The sequence below is a fragment of the Schistocerca gregaria genome, chromosome 1 (genome assembly GCF_023897955.1).
Source record: "Schistocerca gregaria isolate iqSchGreg1 chromosome 1, iqSchGreg1.2, whole genome shotgun sequence".
Classification (NCBI taxonomy): domain Eukaryota; kingdom Metazoa; phylum Arthropoda; class Insecta; order Orthoptera; family Acrididae; genus Schistocerca; species Schistocerca gregaria.
This window is the reverse complement of record NC_064920.1, coordinates 751956103-751971374: the sequence shown is the minus strand read 5'-3', so window position 1 is coordinate 751971374 and position 15272 is coordinate 751956103. Positions and strand designations below refer to the sequence as shown.

Sequence of the window (15272 nt, the reverse complement as noted above, 5' to 3'; positions counted from 1 at the left end):
CAAACCAGTCTCAGGACTGAAGACAACAACAACAACATTATTGTTATTAATGTAATCGTAGGCAACCGTGGAATGTTAAAAGTGGTGGTGACGGCAAGTTAGATTGTTTTCGGTAGAAGAGGTGGGAAAGAGTGGAGACTGTCACAAAGTGCGACACCCCCGTGCGGAACTCTGGATCCACACCTGGCTGTCGCAGCGCTTAGAATTAAAGCAAGCAGTGGCCATCAGAATCTCAAATGCCTATCATCCTGCACAGGTTGACTGCAGTGCCCCACATCAAATTCGTAATAGAGTTTCTCGAAAATTAAATAACACAAATTCATGTGTGTGTGTGTGTGTGTGTGTGTGTGTGTGTGTGTGAGAGAGAGAGAGAGAGAGAGAGAGAGAGAAAGTAAAACAGCTACGAATGTGTGAGCACCAGCTCCCTTCGTTGTTAGAATTTCATTAACACCTCTATACCTCTTACTTATTCCAAAATATAATAATTTTCACGGCAATTATCTGCAATCTGTAGAGGTTCACACTTCACACATTTTCTCTATTATCATTTCCTGATTTCAAAACACGCGCAAACAGCGCCATATATTTACTCACACATACAGATTTATCTGTAAGACCTCATTTACCAGGTGGGTTATATAAGCTTCCGGTTTTAGTTTGAACCCATAAGGATTACCCATACTTTATTTTCATCAACGAAACGTGAAACCTTAATCACACCAGACGTGGTGTGTGACGCGCGAAGAGGGTGAACGAGCAGCAACTGCGGATCAGTAACGCGTATTTCGATTCTTCGCTATACCTGAAACATAAAAATTGACTTCGTTACTATCAGGATTATGTCACCAGTAAATGACATTAAGGATGTCGCATATAATACAATGCAGTTGCATTGATTGACTGTTCCGTCGGTTGTTGGTAGAATATTTTATACATTGTGAATGAAACACACACAACACTGGTGTAATATTCTACAATCTTTATTATTTGTTACTCGAACCAGTTTTCGGCTGATGCACCAGCATCAGGTACAAAAATGAGTATGCTGTGCAGTAAAATTTTATTGGATCAAAAATTTTAAAGTAGTGCATCTACAGAGTACCTCCTTTTCCATAGATGAAAAATGTACACGTTAGAAAACAGGGGAGGGGAGGTTATTTCAGTGTAAATGCGATGTAAGAGTATTTAACTGAGATGAAATATGTGTTAAATTAACTAATGAAGCATAGGAAAATTGCAGCAGTTGTACATAGAAAATAACTGAACAATAAACTTGAGGTGATACATTCCAAAAATTTACAAAATAACATTCTCGTTAATAGGTCCTAAATTACGAACATATTAAATATAAAACTGATACTAATCAGGTAAGTGAAGCAGCTGTGACTATGCGAAGTAAAATTTTTTAGCAGGGCAGGAGAAATTATGGTAACCGAATAAAGGAAAAAATGATGCAAATGAGTAAGAGAGGTGATTTATATCATGGCATGGATGGTATTATGAGTGGTATGTGCAGCTGAAAGTGGCAGGTAAGAGAACTGTGACTGTCTGTTCAGTACAAATCCTGGGTAGATGGACATGTGTTTACTATTTTCCATTATTTCAAGGTAGTTCATCTTCCTTCCTTTATTGGTATAATGTAATACTTCATGTTTCATCTTGTAACTATGGCCTTTTAGTCTATAAAAGTAGAGACTCCTTTTCTAAGTTTCCACCTCTCTGGTGTTTCTTCAAGCGGGTACTTATTGCCCTGCCAGGCTGACCTATTTAGAATTTTCCACAGTTACAAATAACTTTACATATTCCACGCTTTTCCAAAGCTAGAGTACTGTCTTTACCATTCGGAAAAAAGTGTCCAATAGTGTTGTGTATATCAAATGGTGATTTTGCGTTCCTGGATTTAATCTTTCTGGCTACGTCCTGTAAGACTCCTAGGTTTAGAATTCTGCAACAATATTTCACTGCAGCAATACCTATCTTTGTACCTGTTGATGGCGTAACAGCCAAGAACCGGTTCTTGTAACAAATAATAAATAATGTAGAATATTACAACAGTGTTCTGTGTGTTTCATTCACAGTGGAGTTGCTCTTGTGCCATAAGTATTTTGTACGAAATAAAGTTCCGTTTTCAAGCCGTCTCAGATCTAACACAATACTCAAATTTTCGACAGCAGTTTCCGTCGTCGTCGTTGTCAGGAGTAAAAGCCACTGAAAACGTGAGTAATATATTCGGATTCATGGGGTTTGAAAAACGAGAACATTTCATTCTATATTCCAATACTTGTGTAACATTTTGTAAACATTGGTTCACGGTTACTAATGTGGCAAAACCTGCTTTCGACTGCAGTACCGATGTCTCGTTAATTGTCAGCGCGTGCTTCACCGTCTCCGTGCACTTACCACGAAACCAGGCGGAATTTTCTTTTGAAGTGCACAATTGTATCACATGGACAGGAAGACCACGATTATGTGAGAACAGTCATTGCACCTTCAGAGTGAAGTCATTTTTCGCAAAAAGAGTTTCCACCCTCAACATACGATCTTTATTGTTCCACTGGTGTGTCACTACTAAAATGGCGTCCCAACTACAAGCCTCTAGTACATAACAATGGTGAAGAATGGCGAAGTTGTACGTCTACTGCTATTAAACTCCCAACAGATTCTCAGGCCCCGCCGTGTACATATATGAACGTACATTCAAGTGGAATTGCCGTGGCTACAGAAACTAAAAACTGTACTTAAGCATTCTAAAGTGAAGCGCAATTTAGCAGTCCTCGTTTTAATGGACAACAACGTTTCCTTACTTCATTTCCTCATTTTTCAGATCAAAAAGAGGAAAAAGCAAGTGTATACGCTTCGAATACAACTGCTTTAAGGTCTCACATTAGAATCATAGCTAATGTTGTTCGTAATGCGTAGTCATTTTTTCCATGTTCGTGTTTTTTTCTTTCGTCTCTAAATCTATCAAATTTATTTACAGTTTAATTTTCAATATTTGGAAATGTCCCTTAGAGCTGCTACAAAAATACTAAATTATACTCTGTTCCACTTGCATTATTACTGTCAGATGTAATATTTTTCCCACAGAATACGTCTTCCTTCGGTAGGCGACACCGCAACCATTGCAAAAAAATAAATGTTTTTATGACATGTTTCTTAAAATTTGTATCTGTATTCAAATTTTGTAAAAAGGGAATATGTCTGCAGTGTCTCGCCCTGTACATTGCTTCGCTGTGCCATGACTTGGATCATCGTGGGAAAAATAACAAGTTTATGTTGGACACAGAATCGCCGTTAGCTGCCATCTACAGTACGTCCACCATGGAACATCATCATTTTAATCAAACAGTTACCATTTTGCAGCAGGTAAGAAATATTTCTAACAGTAGTGTGATTTACCATTTTAAAATAAATGTATAACAACAAAGTATGTAGAAGAAGTAAGTTATATTGGACCACGTATTAACGAGATTCATGAAAGATGGTAAGTAATTATATTTTCTGAAGTGACACATCAAGAAGCAAACTGCTCTACCACAGAAAATCTTCAGTAAAGAAACCTCTGATTCTTCCAGCTGATGTAGCAGTCAAAATAACCCATAACAGATAAGAAGTGTGTAAAGAGATCGAGAGTACTGAATGAATACATTGTGTTAGAACTGTATGAAAAACTGTTAGTTTCCTAATCGCTTCAGTACAGAATTAACTTCCACGCTTTGGGGCTATCAATCTCATTCCGAACTGGGAATATTTGTGAGGCTATTACGATTTCAAGCATTTGCACTCACAAACAAGGGAAACATCCAGAAAATAGTTGTCGTAAATGCAGAGTTGGACCTGTTTTTTATTTATTTCTTGGGGAATACTTTGAAAGCCTCGTGCGTGCGGCTGTATCTGATACGGTGTGTAACCGCGAAAAATCGGTACCTTGACTGTAATGTATTGCAATGTATGTGTTCCCCATCACCATCTCCATTATTTACAGCGATTTCGAGTCTAAGATTCAACGAGAATAAATTTTTACTGGAATACTCTGTGGCCAATTCGTTCATTTTGTTGATAACATTTAACTAGTTTGAAATTGTCTCTTACAATATCACATGTCTCATTGTTCTTCTGTAGCTCGTTTTCCAAACTTTGACGCATAATGTGCTTAAAGTATTGTCGCAAAATATTTTCAAAGGTCGACTCACGTTGACCCACGTTTCCATAGCGAATATCTGCCCGGCTTGGTGCATAACTAAGATGGTCTTGCTTGCTCACTGCATCATCAGGATTTTAAGACTTCGGTCAATTTCAGTCTTCAGTTCAACCTTAATATCTTTGTACACGTATATGGCACGGTTTCTGTGCTGAATATTCCAAGAGTAGTTGTGCAAGAGTATTCTACATTGCACTACGGCGTAGGATTATCACTTAGATAAATATTTTAAAAAATACTAGTATTTCCCAAGGTTCGCTCACCATCACTATCACGATGCAACATATACTGTACATTCTACTGGTACACATTAAATAAATCCCAACTCACTCAGTAATTAGCCATTCTGAATGCAGTTATTAGTTTTATAACACGTACTTTTCGGTGCAGATACATAATCAAATCGTTTAGCGCTCATTTTTATACGTCTTTAAATCCTTGATACTCTCACATTCAATGCTCTGATGCTCGCCAATTAAATTATCCTCTTGATGCTTCACTGTATTTTTTTTACAAACGGAATTTCATAAACATCTGAACCGCTGATTGTTTTTTTTCTATTTCTTACAAAAAGGCAGGATTACTGCTAAATCGATCGTCTTCTGCTTCTGTCTCTACTGTTTTTATCGCAGAAATTCATTCTGCTATAACTAAACCCTCCAAACTGGTTTATCCGACACTGTTAAACATTGTACATGTTTTTTATTACATTTTTACGAGAGCTTAAAATGTTGCGCACTTTTATACTGTTAAAGGAATTCTGAAGAAAGTTGAATAGACAATCTTATAGAACTCTCACTTTTTCAGTTTGTAGTGTTGCGTCTTTTCTCCTTCTTCTTCTCTCTCTCTCTCTTTCTCTCTCTCTCTCTCTCTCTCTCTCTCTGTGAGTGCGTGTGCGTGTGTGTGTGTGTGTGTGTATACATACTCATGCACATGTGTGCCTGCAAGTTTGATTATTAGCTACTCCAAAAAAGTATGTAATTAAAACGTATTACAGTTACTACAAATAGTTTCATGTTTCTTTCATAGATGACAGTTACCTTAATCTACATGCGCATGCTTCGATTTTGCTGAAAATAGAATGTAATAGCAAAAATTTAACTTACCCAAAATAATGCTGCTGGTCATACACTTCACTCACCAATGCTTGCTGCTATTTTTTCCTTTCACTTCCCTAAGAGCAGGTTGTTTATTTTTAGCTTACATAACAAGCTTAGCGCGTTTACTGATGACTAGCGATGGGAAAAAAGTCAAATTCAATAAACAAGAGGAAGTGTGTATTTCCCACGTTGTTTTGCAGTGCTGCTGGGGACATCACTTGCCCCAATATCTAACGCAGTGCTTGCTGTGTGCTGATAGGATGTTTCTGTTACAGGTTTCTTGTTAAGTTCATTTCTAATGCTCCAGCAAGTCCATGCACCCCACTGAACATTTGTCCATATATCACTTCTCATTTTCAACCGACATTATTACAGTGTCAGTTAGAGACCAAATATGAGCATATTGAATACTTTTATCGATAATCGTAATAAAACCAGTCATGAAAACATGCATTTTCTTACATTTATTGATGGAAGCTGTAGCATTCTGTTGCAAACTGGGTATCAATTCCTGCAATTAATCCGTGAAATTCAAATTCAGCCTGATTAATCCGAGTGCTTAATCTTGTTGGTCTGCCTGATCTCCTTGGACAAATTCAGAATTATATTTTCCCCACTCTAGTAAAATTATCAAAACTTAATTTAAGCAGAAAGTTAATAAAAATTTTAAATCGGTTGATTAATTTTTATCTAAAATATCAACTACTGATCAATTGTATCACCTGTTGTTAAATAGCATACATCTTAATTAAGTCTGTGACATTTTTCTACTTCCATACTTCACAAGCTTCTTTGTAAACATCTATTAGTGTACATTTGATTGTGTTAATAAAGTTATGCTTCGGTTTTCCAGAAAGGCCACAATATATTCTGCAAGCTGTCCAACAGTGATTACAAGCAAGTGTTGAGCCTCATGAAGCACTGCATACTTGCAACAGACCTCGCTGTCTTCTTCCCTAACAGAACAAGGCTATCGGAAATTGTAGCCGATCAGACATTTTCTTGGACCAACATGGAGCACAGGTATGCCGCACCGAAATTCAATGGCTATATAAATAACGAATACGTTATTTACTTAAAGCAGATTGTTGCTGAAATGAAGGATACAAGATAACTGTATAGAGTTCTAAGATCGAATTATGAGTGTGCAATCTATTAAGTGATCACTCAGGAGCTTTATCTGTGGAATAAGATCACTCAGATAATCGTCTTTGAGTCTGTGTAATACGAGAGAAATAGCAAGGAACACATTTTTTACTGGGAAACAGAAATAGCGGTAAGATATTTTTATCATTAATAGCTACGTCAAATGTGTTTCACTGTACTCAGATAAAACTCGAGCACTATAGAAATAGCAGTTTGATCCAACCATAGTAGCAGGGCCGATATGAGAGAAAAATCAACTAATCTGATTAACTATATAATACTGTGTCCAGCCCACGATAGTCTAGCGAATTTCATTTCATAATGTATCATCATGGCATATCTATAAACTGGGAAAGTACACCACTTATATTCTAATAAACATAACTAAGACTACAATCGAAAGCAACCATCACATTTTAGGTACTTATTTGTGGAGGTAAATTCAGACTGCGAATGTTACATTATTTATTTAGTTACTTATCAATTTCATCTTAAAACGCCACCGTCAAATGACAATTTGATTTATTGAATCCAAAGGGGTGGTGCTGAAGAGTATTATATGTTGACAGTCTTGCAAGCCGAAATGGGTAACAGGCACAATGAATACTTAGAACACTCACAGTTTCTGCTTTCATGCAGGAGTTTTAAACTTTTTTTTTACCAAACAGCAGGGAAGCATCTATTAATTTATGAGTTTACACTCTGACATTTTGCTGGAATGATAGTGATGTGGGACTAGAGAGTTTCATACCATAGCATTTTATTGTGAGAATAATTTGAAAAATTAGTAACGAGGGAACATACGACAAGACACTGTGATTGGTTTCACTTCCATGTTATTGAAATACGCAGTTTTTGAGCTTGTGGCCAACCGCTGTGGCCGAGCTGTTCTAGGCGCTTCAGTCCGGAACCGCACTGCTGCTACGGTCGCAGGTTCGAATCCTCCCTCGGGCATAGATGTGTGTGATATCCTTAGGTTAGTCAGTAGTTCTAAGTCTAGGGGACTGATGACCTCTGATATTAAGTCTCACAGTGCTTACAGCCATTTGAACTGAGCTTGTAGAAAGAGGTAAGATACTTTTAAGACATATGATAACAATGTAGCGGTGACACGACACATAAATAAATTTTCCCTAGACGGGACAGCCTTGTGTAGAGAATGGAGGTACCAATCTGGAACATTGTTTTTTCTTTGCAAGTGGACAAGATGCAACAGGATATTACTAAATAGATAGGATTCAAAAGGAATCTTAATGTATTCCTCGTTGCCCATGTCTTTTTGGTGTAACACGGTATGTAGAACCGTAAATTAATGCTTACCGAGACATATTTTCACCCCTGTTTATTACATTCATAAAAAAGTAATTTATTAAACGTAAATTTTTAGTATTAATAAAAATATAGAGTAACTTACATTATTTCGATATTTATAGAATATAGTCTTGAATTTAAGCAATGGTCCATTTGATTAGTAACTTCAGAATTATGAATTATTATAAAACACTGCTGCAAGCAGAAACTACAACATAGAGCAAAATACTATTTCGTAATTGTTTTGAGAAATGTTCACACTATGATGTTGTTATTATTTTATGCAACTGTTGTGTACACGTATTTCATTTTAGCACCGTTGCAAATAATTACTTCTTTTAATTATGTCACATACGGACAAGTCACAGCTCTTGTCTTCTCAACAGGTTACTACTGCAGGCCATTGCTATGACGGCTAGCGACCTCTCAGCTAGTGCGAAGCCGTGGGATCTACAAGTGGAGACTGTTAAAGTCATTTTCGAGGAGTTTTATGAGCAGGTATCGTTTGCAGATAGTTATATTCGTAACTTCTTTGCCGCTTCATGCGTGTAATGCAAATTTACATTTGACAGAAGAAGCTGTTATGTCTCAGTACCAAATGGGGGAAATACAAAAAGTGAACAAAATTTGGTCTACGGACTAATGTGGTTTAGCTTCAGAAAATGTATTGAACTGCGTGTGTGAAAAATATAGCTGACGTGCGAATTTTTTTTTTTCCTTTGCGTTTCCTAATGATTATTTTCACTTACGATGGTAGATTACACTTTTGCCCAAAGCACAAGTACCAACAGAATTCTATTAGAAATCCAACAGATACGTTCAAGCTTATTATGTTGTTTCTCTGTTCATAACCGTCTGCTGCATAGGTCGGATTTAAGTGCTCAACGATAGTAGTATTACCATAGGACCCATGGATAGTGCACGTAAGTGGTCCAGTTAACTGCACTAAAATTACTATAAAGCGATGGTCATATTAACTGAAATTAATGTCACTGATATTTCTTGTTGTACACGAAGAAGCTACAGACTAAGTAAAATATAGACCTTACTTGTCTAACAAAGTCTTTCTGTGCCAGAGAACCAGTCTTCATCTTTGAACGCTGAAAGTAAACATGCTCTTTAAGAGACTGAACGAAACAATTCTCTGTAACTGAACGATTCTTCTACATTGTTTCACTGAATTTTACCGTAATATTTCATGAAGAAGATCTCAAGCGTTTTTGTCACTATCGTGTCCCTTCTTCTCCCGTTACTTCTCCAAAAACTTATCCCATCGTGTCACGTATCTAATACAACATTTCTGTTTGGTAGCCACAGTTAAGTTTGGTAGTAATGCACAGGTGTTTACTTTCTTGGAGCTTGGAGCTTATACTAGTGTACTTCTAAATGTCTTTTCCTCATTCGCTGCCACTGCAATTTTACTTACTAACAATAGAGCACTTACTATCCCTCTATTCCACATTCCCTAATTTCGACATCATGTATTTCTGCAAATTTCCTTTCTGTTTTTCATCATATTGTTCTGCTAAATACTTTACAAACAGTAAAAGCCAAACTGATTGTTAGACAGTTCTCGCGGTTATCCACTCGTCGTTTCTTTGGTACTATGATGACAATACTTTTCACTGTCATGACAACTCTTCTTTTTCATGAATGTTGGCAGCATGTTCAAATATGTAACACTGCTTATCTAAAACTGTTTTTAGTTGCTCCAGGGATATTTCATAGCCTTGCTAACTTGTCTTAGCTCGAATTATTCAGTTTCTTGTCAGGCATTTAATTAGAATTACTCAGTTTTTGTCCGACTATGAACGCAGTGTTGCATTTCTCCTATATTTAACATCCAGTGTATTCTTTCCCTTGCATGACATGTCTTCTCCGTCCTAAGTACATGTGCTGCACTCCCTTCATTTGTCTGCCGCTCTTCCTCAATTATCCTCATCTACTATAGTAACACGTTTTTACTTTCCACTTTACTTTACTTACTTTTATATATTACGTTATCACTGTTGAGTACAGACGCGTCTTCTTCATTTCCTTTATGTGAAACTGCAGTTCTTTCTAAGTTCCTTTGCAATGCGCTTGCATTTCATTTGTAGGCGAGCTATAAAGATGTCTTCTAACCATATCCGTTCACCTCTCGGCTGTGCATTCTTCTGGATACTCAACGGTATTACATGAACTATTACTTGCCTGCCCCTGACTTCCCTGTACGTATGGCGATATCTCTGGCCATAAATATTTCCTTTCTTATTCCATTATGGTATTCTGATAAACTCCTACAGTGAATTTGCGTTTAGCTCAGAAGTGAACTGTAGAATTTCCACATAGTGTGCCACGTTTCTTGGTACTCTGATTTATTCTCTGCACAGAGCTGGTTCTACTGCAGTAAGTAAAGATTTTGTGTCTCAAGAGGAGCAAGAAGTTAACCACACAGTAAACGACATTAAGAGTAAATTCTGAGAATACCAAAAAAAGGAGGTGAGAGAGGTAAATAAAAATATCGTAGGAACTTAAAGTGGAAATTGTGATTTATGAAATAAGATCCGACTACGCAGATATTCAGGCTCTTATAAGAATAAGAGACGACTTCTTGAGAAGATAATAAAAAAGTTGACAGTGCAGAAATGCGCGAATGAGTGAATTGAGCTGTTGGACAGTCACTCAACCCACTCAACCAGATTATTTAATAACGGATGCTATTAGATAAACTCCTTCACTTATCAGGGCTATAGCTAATCCATGATAATAAGAGACAAAAGGTAATAAATAAAGGAAAAATGAATTCGGGGAGTACGGTAACAGAGATATAGTATATTCCTTCTCCATCTCGAGGCATCTTCTCTAGTGAAACACTGTGTCCATAATCGAGAGCACGCTTTATTAATATTCGTCAGCAACCACTTAAATCTGAAAGAGCCGATATTGGCGTAAGGGGTCAGTCCTTTTTAAAAACTTAGTATTCTGAACAGTTGCGACATCCATGGGAAATTTCTACAGATACATTCGCAATTGTACTTTTTTCATGAGTACTTGTACAACAACTTTCATTTAGTGATAATAACAGGGTATTAGTGTAAATGTATTAATATTGTATTGCTTATAACGCTTTGCACTTTGAGCTATTATATTTGTTTATCTTTATGTTCACAGTTTTATATCAGTTAATTTAAATTACTAAAATTGGTGAATATTAACTGCTTTGATATGTTCTCCGGACAAGAAAATGTAGTCAACTGTGCCCTAAAAACGTGTACCAGTAATGATAACAAAATCGTGGCCTGAGCGAGGTTCCGGATACACTAGACACGTCCAATCATTCCCTCTTCAAAACCTCTGTCAGCTCCGACAGATAGCGTGGGTGCTGTATCTGAAGTTTTTTTCTTTTTGCAGGAGGTTCCCGAGAATTTTAAACGAGAGTCAAGCAGGGGCTTTTTTAAAAATAGAACAACGGAATTACGCAAGCTTAAAGTTCAACCACCCACGGACTATGATGTTATTAAGGAAGAAATACAAATTGGAGTTGCAAAGATTATCGGACGTGTGCTCTCCAAAGGACACGTCCTGGCATTCACCTCTTACACTTTGGTAAACCACGGAAAATTTAAACTTAGATGGCCGAACAAAGATATGATTTTCGATACGTCGAAATGAGAGCCACGTACGATAAGCATTGCTCCAAGCTGCTCAAAGGTACTTTGTAGTTGAAGCCAGGCAGCCTCAATTTTAGTTGAAGGAAAGTGGTGGTAGTGCTACCGGTCTCATGAGGTAACGTCAAAACATGAATATCATTCAAGTCTACGAAGTTACTCAAAACTATCTCTCAACTGTAAGTCCTGTTTTCAAATATTCGAAACTAGCGCGGAACATTAGAGACCATCAAGTTGCATCAACCGGAGTGCCTTGAGATCTTCGGCGAAGACTATGCCACGTCTTATTTACATCGGCACAGTAAAACGATTCATCTGATCTGATAAGACTTTTCCAGTGCCATGGTTCTCTATTGTTGTATATTTGCGGATTAAAGCTAGATAACTTTACATACAAAAGTGAGTAAGCCGAGGAGCATGTGACTCCGTTCCAAAAGTCCAAGCTGTACAGTTTCCTTTGGATATTCCTCGTGCCAGGAGAGGACGAATATCGTGATCCTGAATCATTTTTGGCCCACTAAAACATTCTAAGGACCAGTCTTTCGGCTGCGTTTGTGAAGTGAATACCTTGTTCGCCGATTTGTCTGCCACCGCGGCCGAACCCATAGGATAATGCGTATCAGTGCATCAGCGAAATCCACCAGTGCGGTGAATGCTGCCACTCCCGTCACGTCCGCCTTGAGAGAACGCCACGCGGTTAATAGAAGATACGTTCCGCTCTGTTCCGCCTCCTTGGATGTTCTGAACACCTGAGCAGACTGCCAGCTCTGCTCATGCCATGGCACGCCTTCATTTTCTTGTCCGGCGAGCTTACTGCTTTGTTTATTATTTCTGAATCTCGCCTGTATAACGAGGAAATAAATACAAGGCTGTTCGTAAAGTAAAGTTCTATTGGGAGGGAAATGGAAACCACAGTGAAACTCCGATGAAACTTTGCACAGATGTGTTGGGTAGTGTCTCTAGTACGCCCGTCCATCGTGTCACATCGCTCTTTCCAGTTCTGAACGCACAGCGAGCACGAAAAGATTCCTAGAAAATAGTGTCTTCCACTAAGTATGAGGGCCTGGTGAGAGATTTCGCCTGATGACATGCAGCCCACGTAACAATACTGTTATGCGTTTCCTTCTTCATGACAATTCTCGGCCGCACTCTTCAGGGGCAATGAATGTGCTCCTGCAGCGTTTTCCACGGGAAGTGTTTGATCACCTATAATACAGCCCCTAAAATGCTCCCCCTGGGTTTAATCTCTGCTGAAACGAAGCGCTGGCTATGAAGATAAGATTTTGGCACACACAACGAGCTGTAGACCAGCGCAGAGAGTTGACGAAAGATTTGGTAAGTTGGAACAAGACTACGGCAATGTCTAAGTCGGAGCGGCAACTACGTACAGAAGTAGCTGAAAGGTGAAGCTGACTACTGCAAATAAAATAATTTTGTTTTACACAGTGGTTTCCATTTCGCGACCAATCAGACCCTACTTTCCGCACAGTCTTCGTAGTATGATAAACCTGAGGAGTCTCGATACAAATTCTGACATCAACGTCTCTACTGATTTGTCATGACGCAACAGGACATAAATTTCTTTAAAAAAGTTTTTTACTGTTTTGTAAACAGTCTTTCAAGATACTTTCAAGACACAAGTTTTCATAATATCATAGCTTATGCAAAAATGAATGTCACTGTTTGCATTGAGACGCCTCTAGTACATTACCTGCATGCGCGGCCGCATCAGCTAATGGCAGTAGACGAGAGAAACGTATGGAGAAGACTGAGCTAAGTGAAGTGGTGAAGAGGCTTGGAAATGGATGTTGCTTGTAGGGCGACGCAGAAAGAGCGGCCGGAAGGACGCCGATCCCGATGATGGACCGCCGGCAGCCGGACCAGCAGGCTGCCTCACAGGTGGGAGGCCAGGCTCTCCTCTCTGTCTCTGTGTGTGTGTGTGTGTGTGTGTGTGTGTGTGTGCCAGCTGCGCGCTCTCCAGCTGCCGTCTGCCCGGCTACACGCGGCGCTCTGCACCCCTGCAGTCCAAATCTCCCATCTTACATCTCGTTACTGCACTCCTGTAGTGACTTATAGCTGTGCCAAAAGGTGGTGAAAATGCCTCGAGCTGACTGTGACGCATCGTGTAGGCCCCATTTAGGTCGATGCTCTAGGTCTGACCTTCTTCCAGTGAGCATACTGCATCTTTGAAATACCCTCCCAGATAGCCGAACACGTTAACGCGCCGCTTCCGGGATTCGGGGGCGCTAGCCTGTTCCGGACTGAATCCGTCTAGCGGACAAGTGCTTAGACTTCGTGGCAGTTGTCGATGGTGTTAAAGTTTCTTGGGTACAGCAGGTATCTGGTGATTCTTGCAGAGTCTTCCTATGTGATGTTTCGGCCTTCATACTGCGCACAATGTGCTGCCTATTTCTGGAAGAAGATTGCAGCAATAAGGCCGAAACATCGGCAAGAATGACGCGGTAGCAGGAAAAATCTACATATATACTCGACAACCACAGTACATTGTGGAAGATACGGTGTACAGATTTTTTTGTTTTACTTTCCTATTCCATTCGCGTTTTGAGCGAAGGAGGAATGAATCTCTGCTGTGTACGCGCCCTAATCATTTTTTTATCGTATTGTCATAATTCCCACGCGAAATATACGACGGTTCTACTGTTGTCTTCAAATATAGTTTCTCTAAATAGACTCAACAGGGTTTCACAAGAACTCCATCGCATTCCTTCCAAAAATTCCCTTTTAACTTCCCGAGTAAAATTTATCCCTTCGTTTTTAAGATAAATCTCACACCACCGATAAATCGAAAGCTGATCTGGATTAGAAAGAAAAACTCTATTTAAACATATTTTTCTTTTTACAAACAGGAATAAATTACGAGGGTAATCCCAAAAGTAAGGTCTCCTATTTGTTATAAATACATAGACCTGTTTATTTCTACAACGATTTACATCAATTAACAGCTTGAACATTTAGCTATTTTTCGATATAATCACCATTTCTGTCGATGCATTTTTGTCGACGCTGTTACAGTTTTTGTATGCCCATGTCATACCAGTTCGCCGCCATGCTCTTCAGTAAGTTATGAAACTCTTCTTTCACCTCTTCGCTTTCCGGCCATATGTTCTTTTAACCTAGAGAACATATGATAGTCACTGGGCGCCAAGTCAGGACTATAGGGTGGGTGGGTTATTATGTTCGACTGAAACTGTTGCAGGAGAGCAACGGTTTGCCGAGCGATGTGTGGGCGAGCGTTGTCATGGAGAATGTGTACGCCCTTGCTCAACAGTTTGAGTTTTTTCACAGTCTCACAGTACCTGTCAGCGTTAATTGGGGTCCCAGCGATTCAACTAGGACGAAGAGGTGAAAGAAGAGGTTCGTAACTTTCCGAACAGCATGGCGGCGAGCTGGTATAACATGGGCATACAAAAACTGCCACAGCGTCTACAAAAATGCATCTTCAGAAATGGTGATTATGTCGAAAAATAGCTAAATGTTCAAGCTGTAAACTGATGTAAACCATTGTAGAAATAAACAGGTCTATGTAGTTATAAAAAGAATAGGAGACATTTCTTTTGGGATTACCCTCGTACTACTTCTCCCAGAAATGTGCCTTATAAATCAATTAAATTTGTTTTTATTTGTATATGGGCTAGCTGCCTTGCCGCAGTGATAACACCGGCTCCCGTCAGATCACCGACGTTAAGCGCTGTCAGGGTTACCTAACACTTGGACGGATGACCGTCCGGTCTACCGAGCGCTGATGGCGAGCGGTGTGCACTCAGCCCTAGCGAGAAAAATTGAGGAGCTACTTGTCTGAGAGGTAGCGGCTCGGGTCACGAAAACCGATAACGGGAGAGCGGC

General features: G+C 39.1%; 1 protein-coding gene across 4 annotated transcripts in view; it reads left to right on the top strand.

Annotated features, from left to right (window-relative positions):
* Positions 1-15272, top strand: part of LOC126267692 (probable 3',5'-cyclic phosphodiesterase pde-5) — a 1251264-nt gene that overhangs the window by 1163974 nt on the left and 72018 nt on the right. For 2 of the 4 annotated variants that reach the window (XM_049972997.1, XM_049973016.1), the window contains exons 12-15: positions 3208-3366; positions 6155-6324; positions 8145-8256; positions 13227-13307. In XM_049972997.1, the coding sequence (XP_049828954.1) occupies positions 3208-3366; positions 6155-6324; positions 8145-8256; positions 13227-13307 (522 nt within the window). The remainder of the gene's footprint in view (positions 1-3207; positions 3367-6154; positions 6325-8144; positions 8257-13226; positions 13308-15272) is intronic. The other 2 variants (XM_049973005.1, XM_049973010.1) reach the window with 1 other exon arrangement.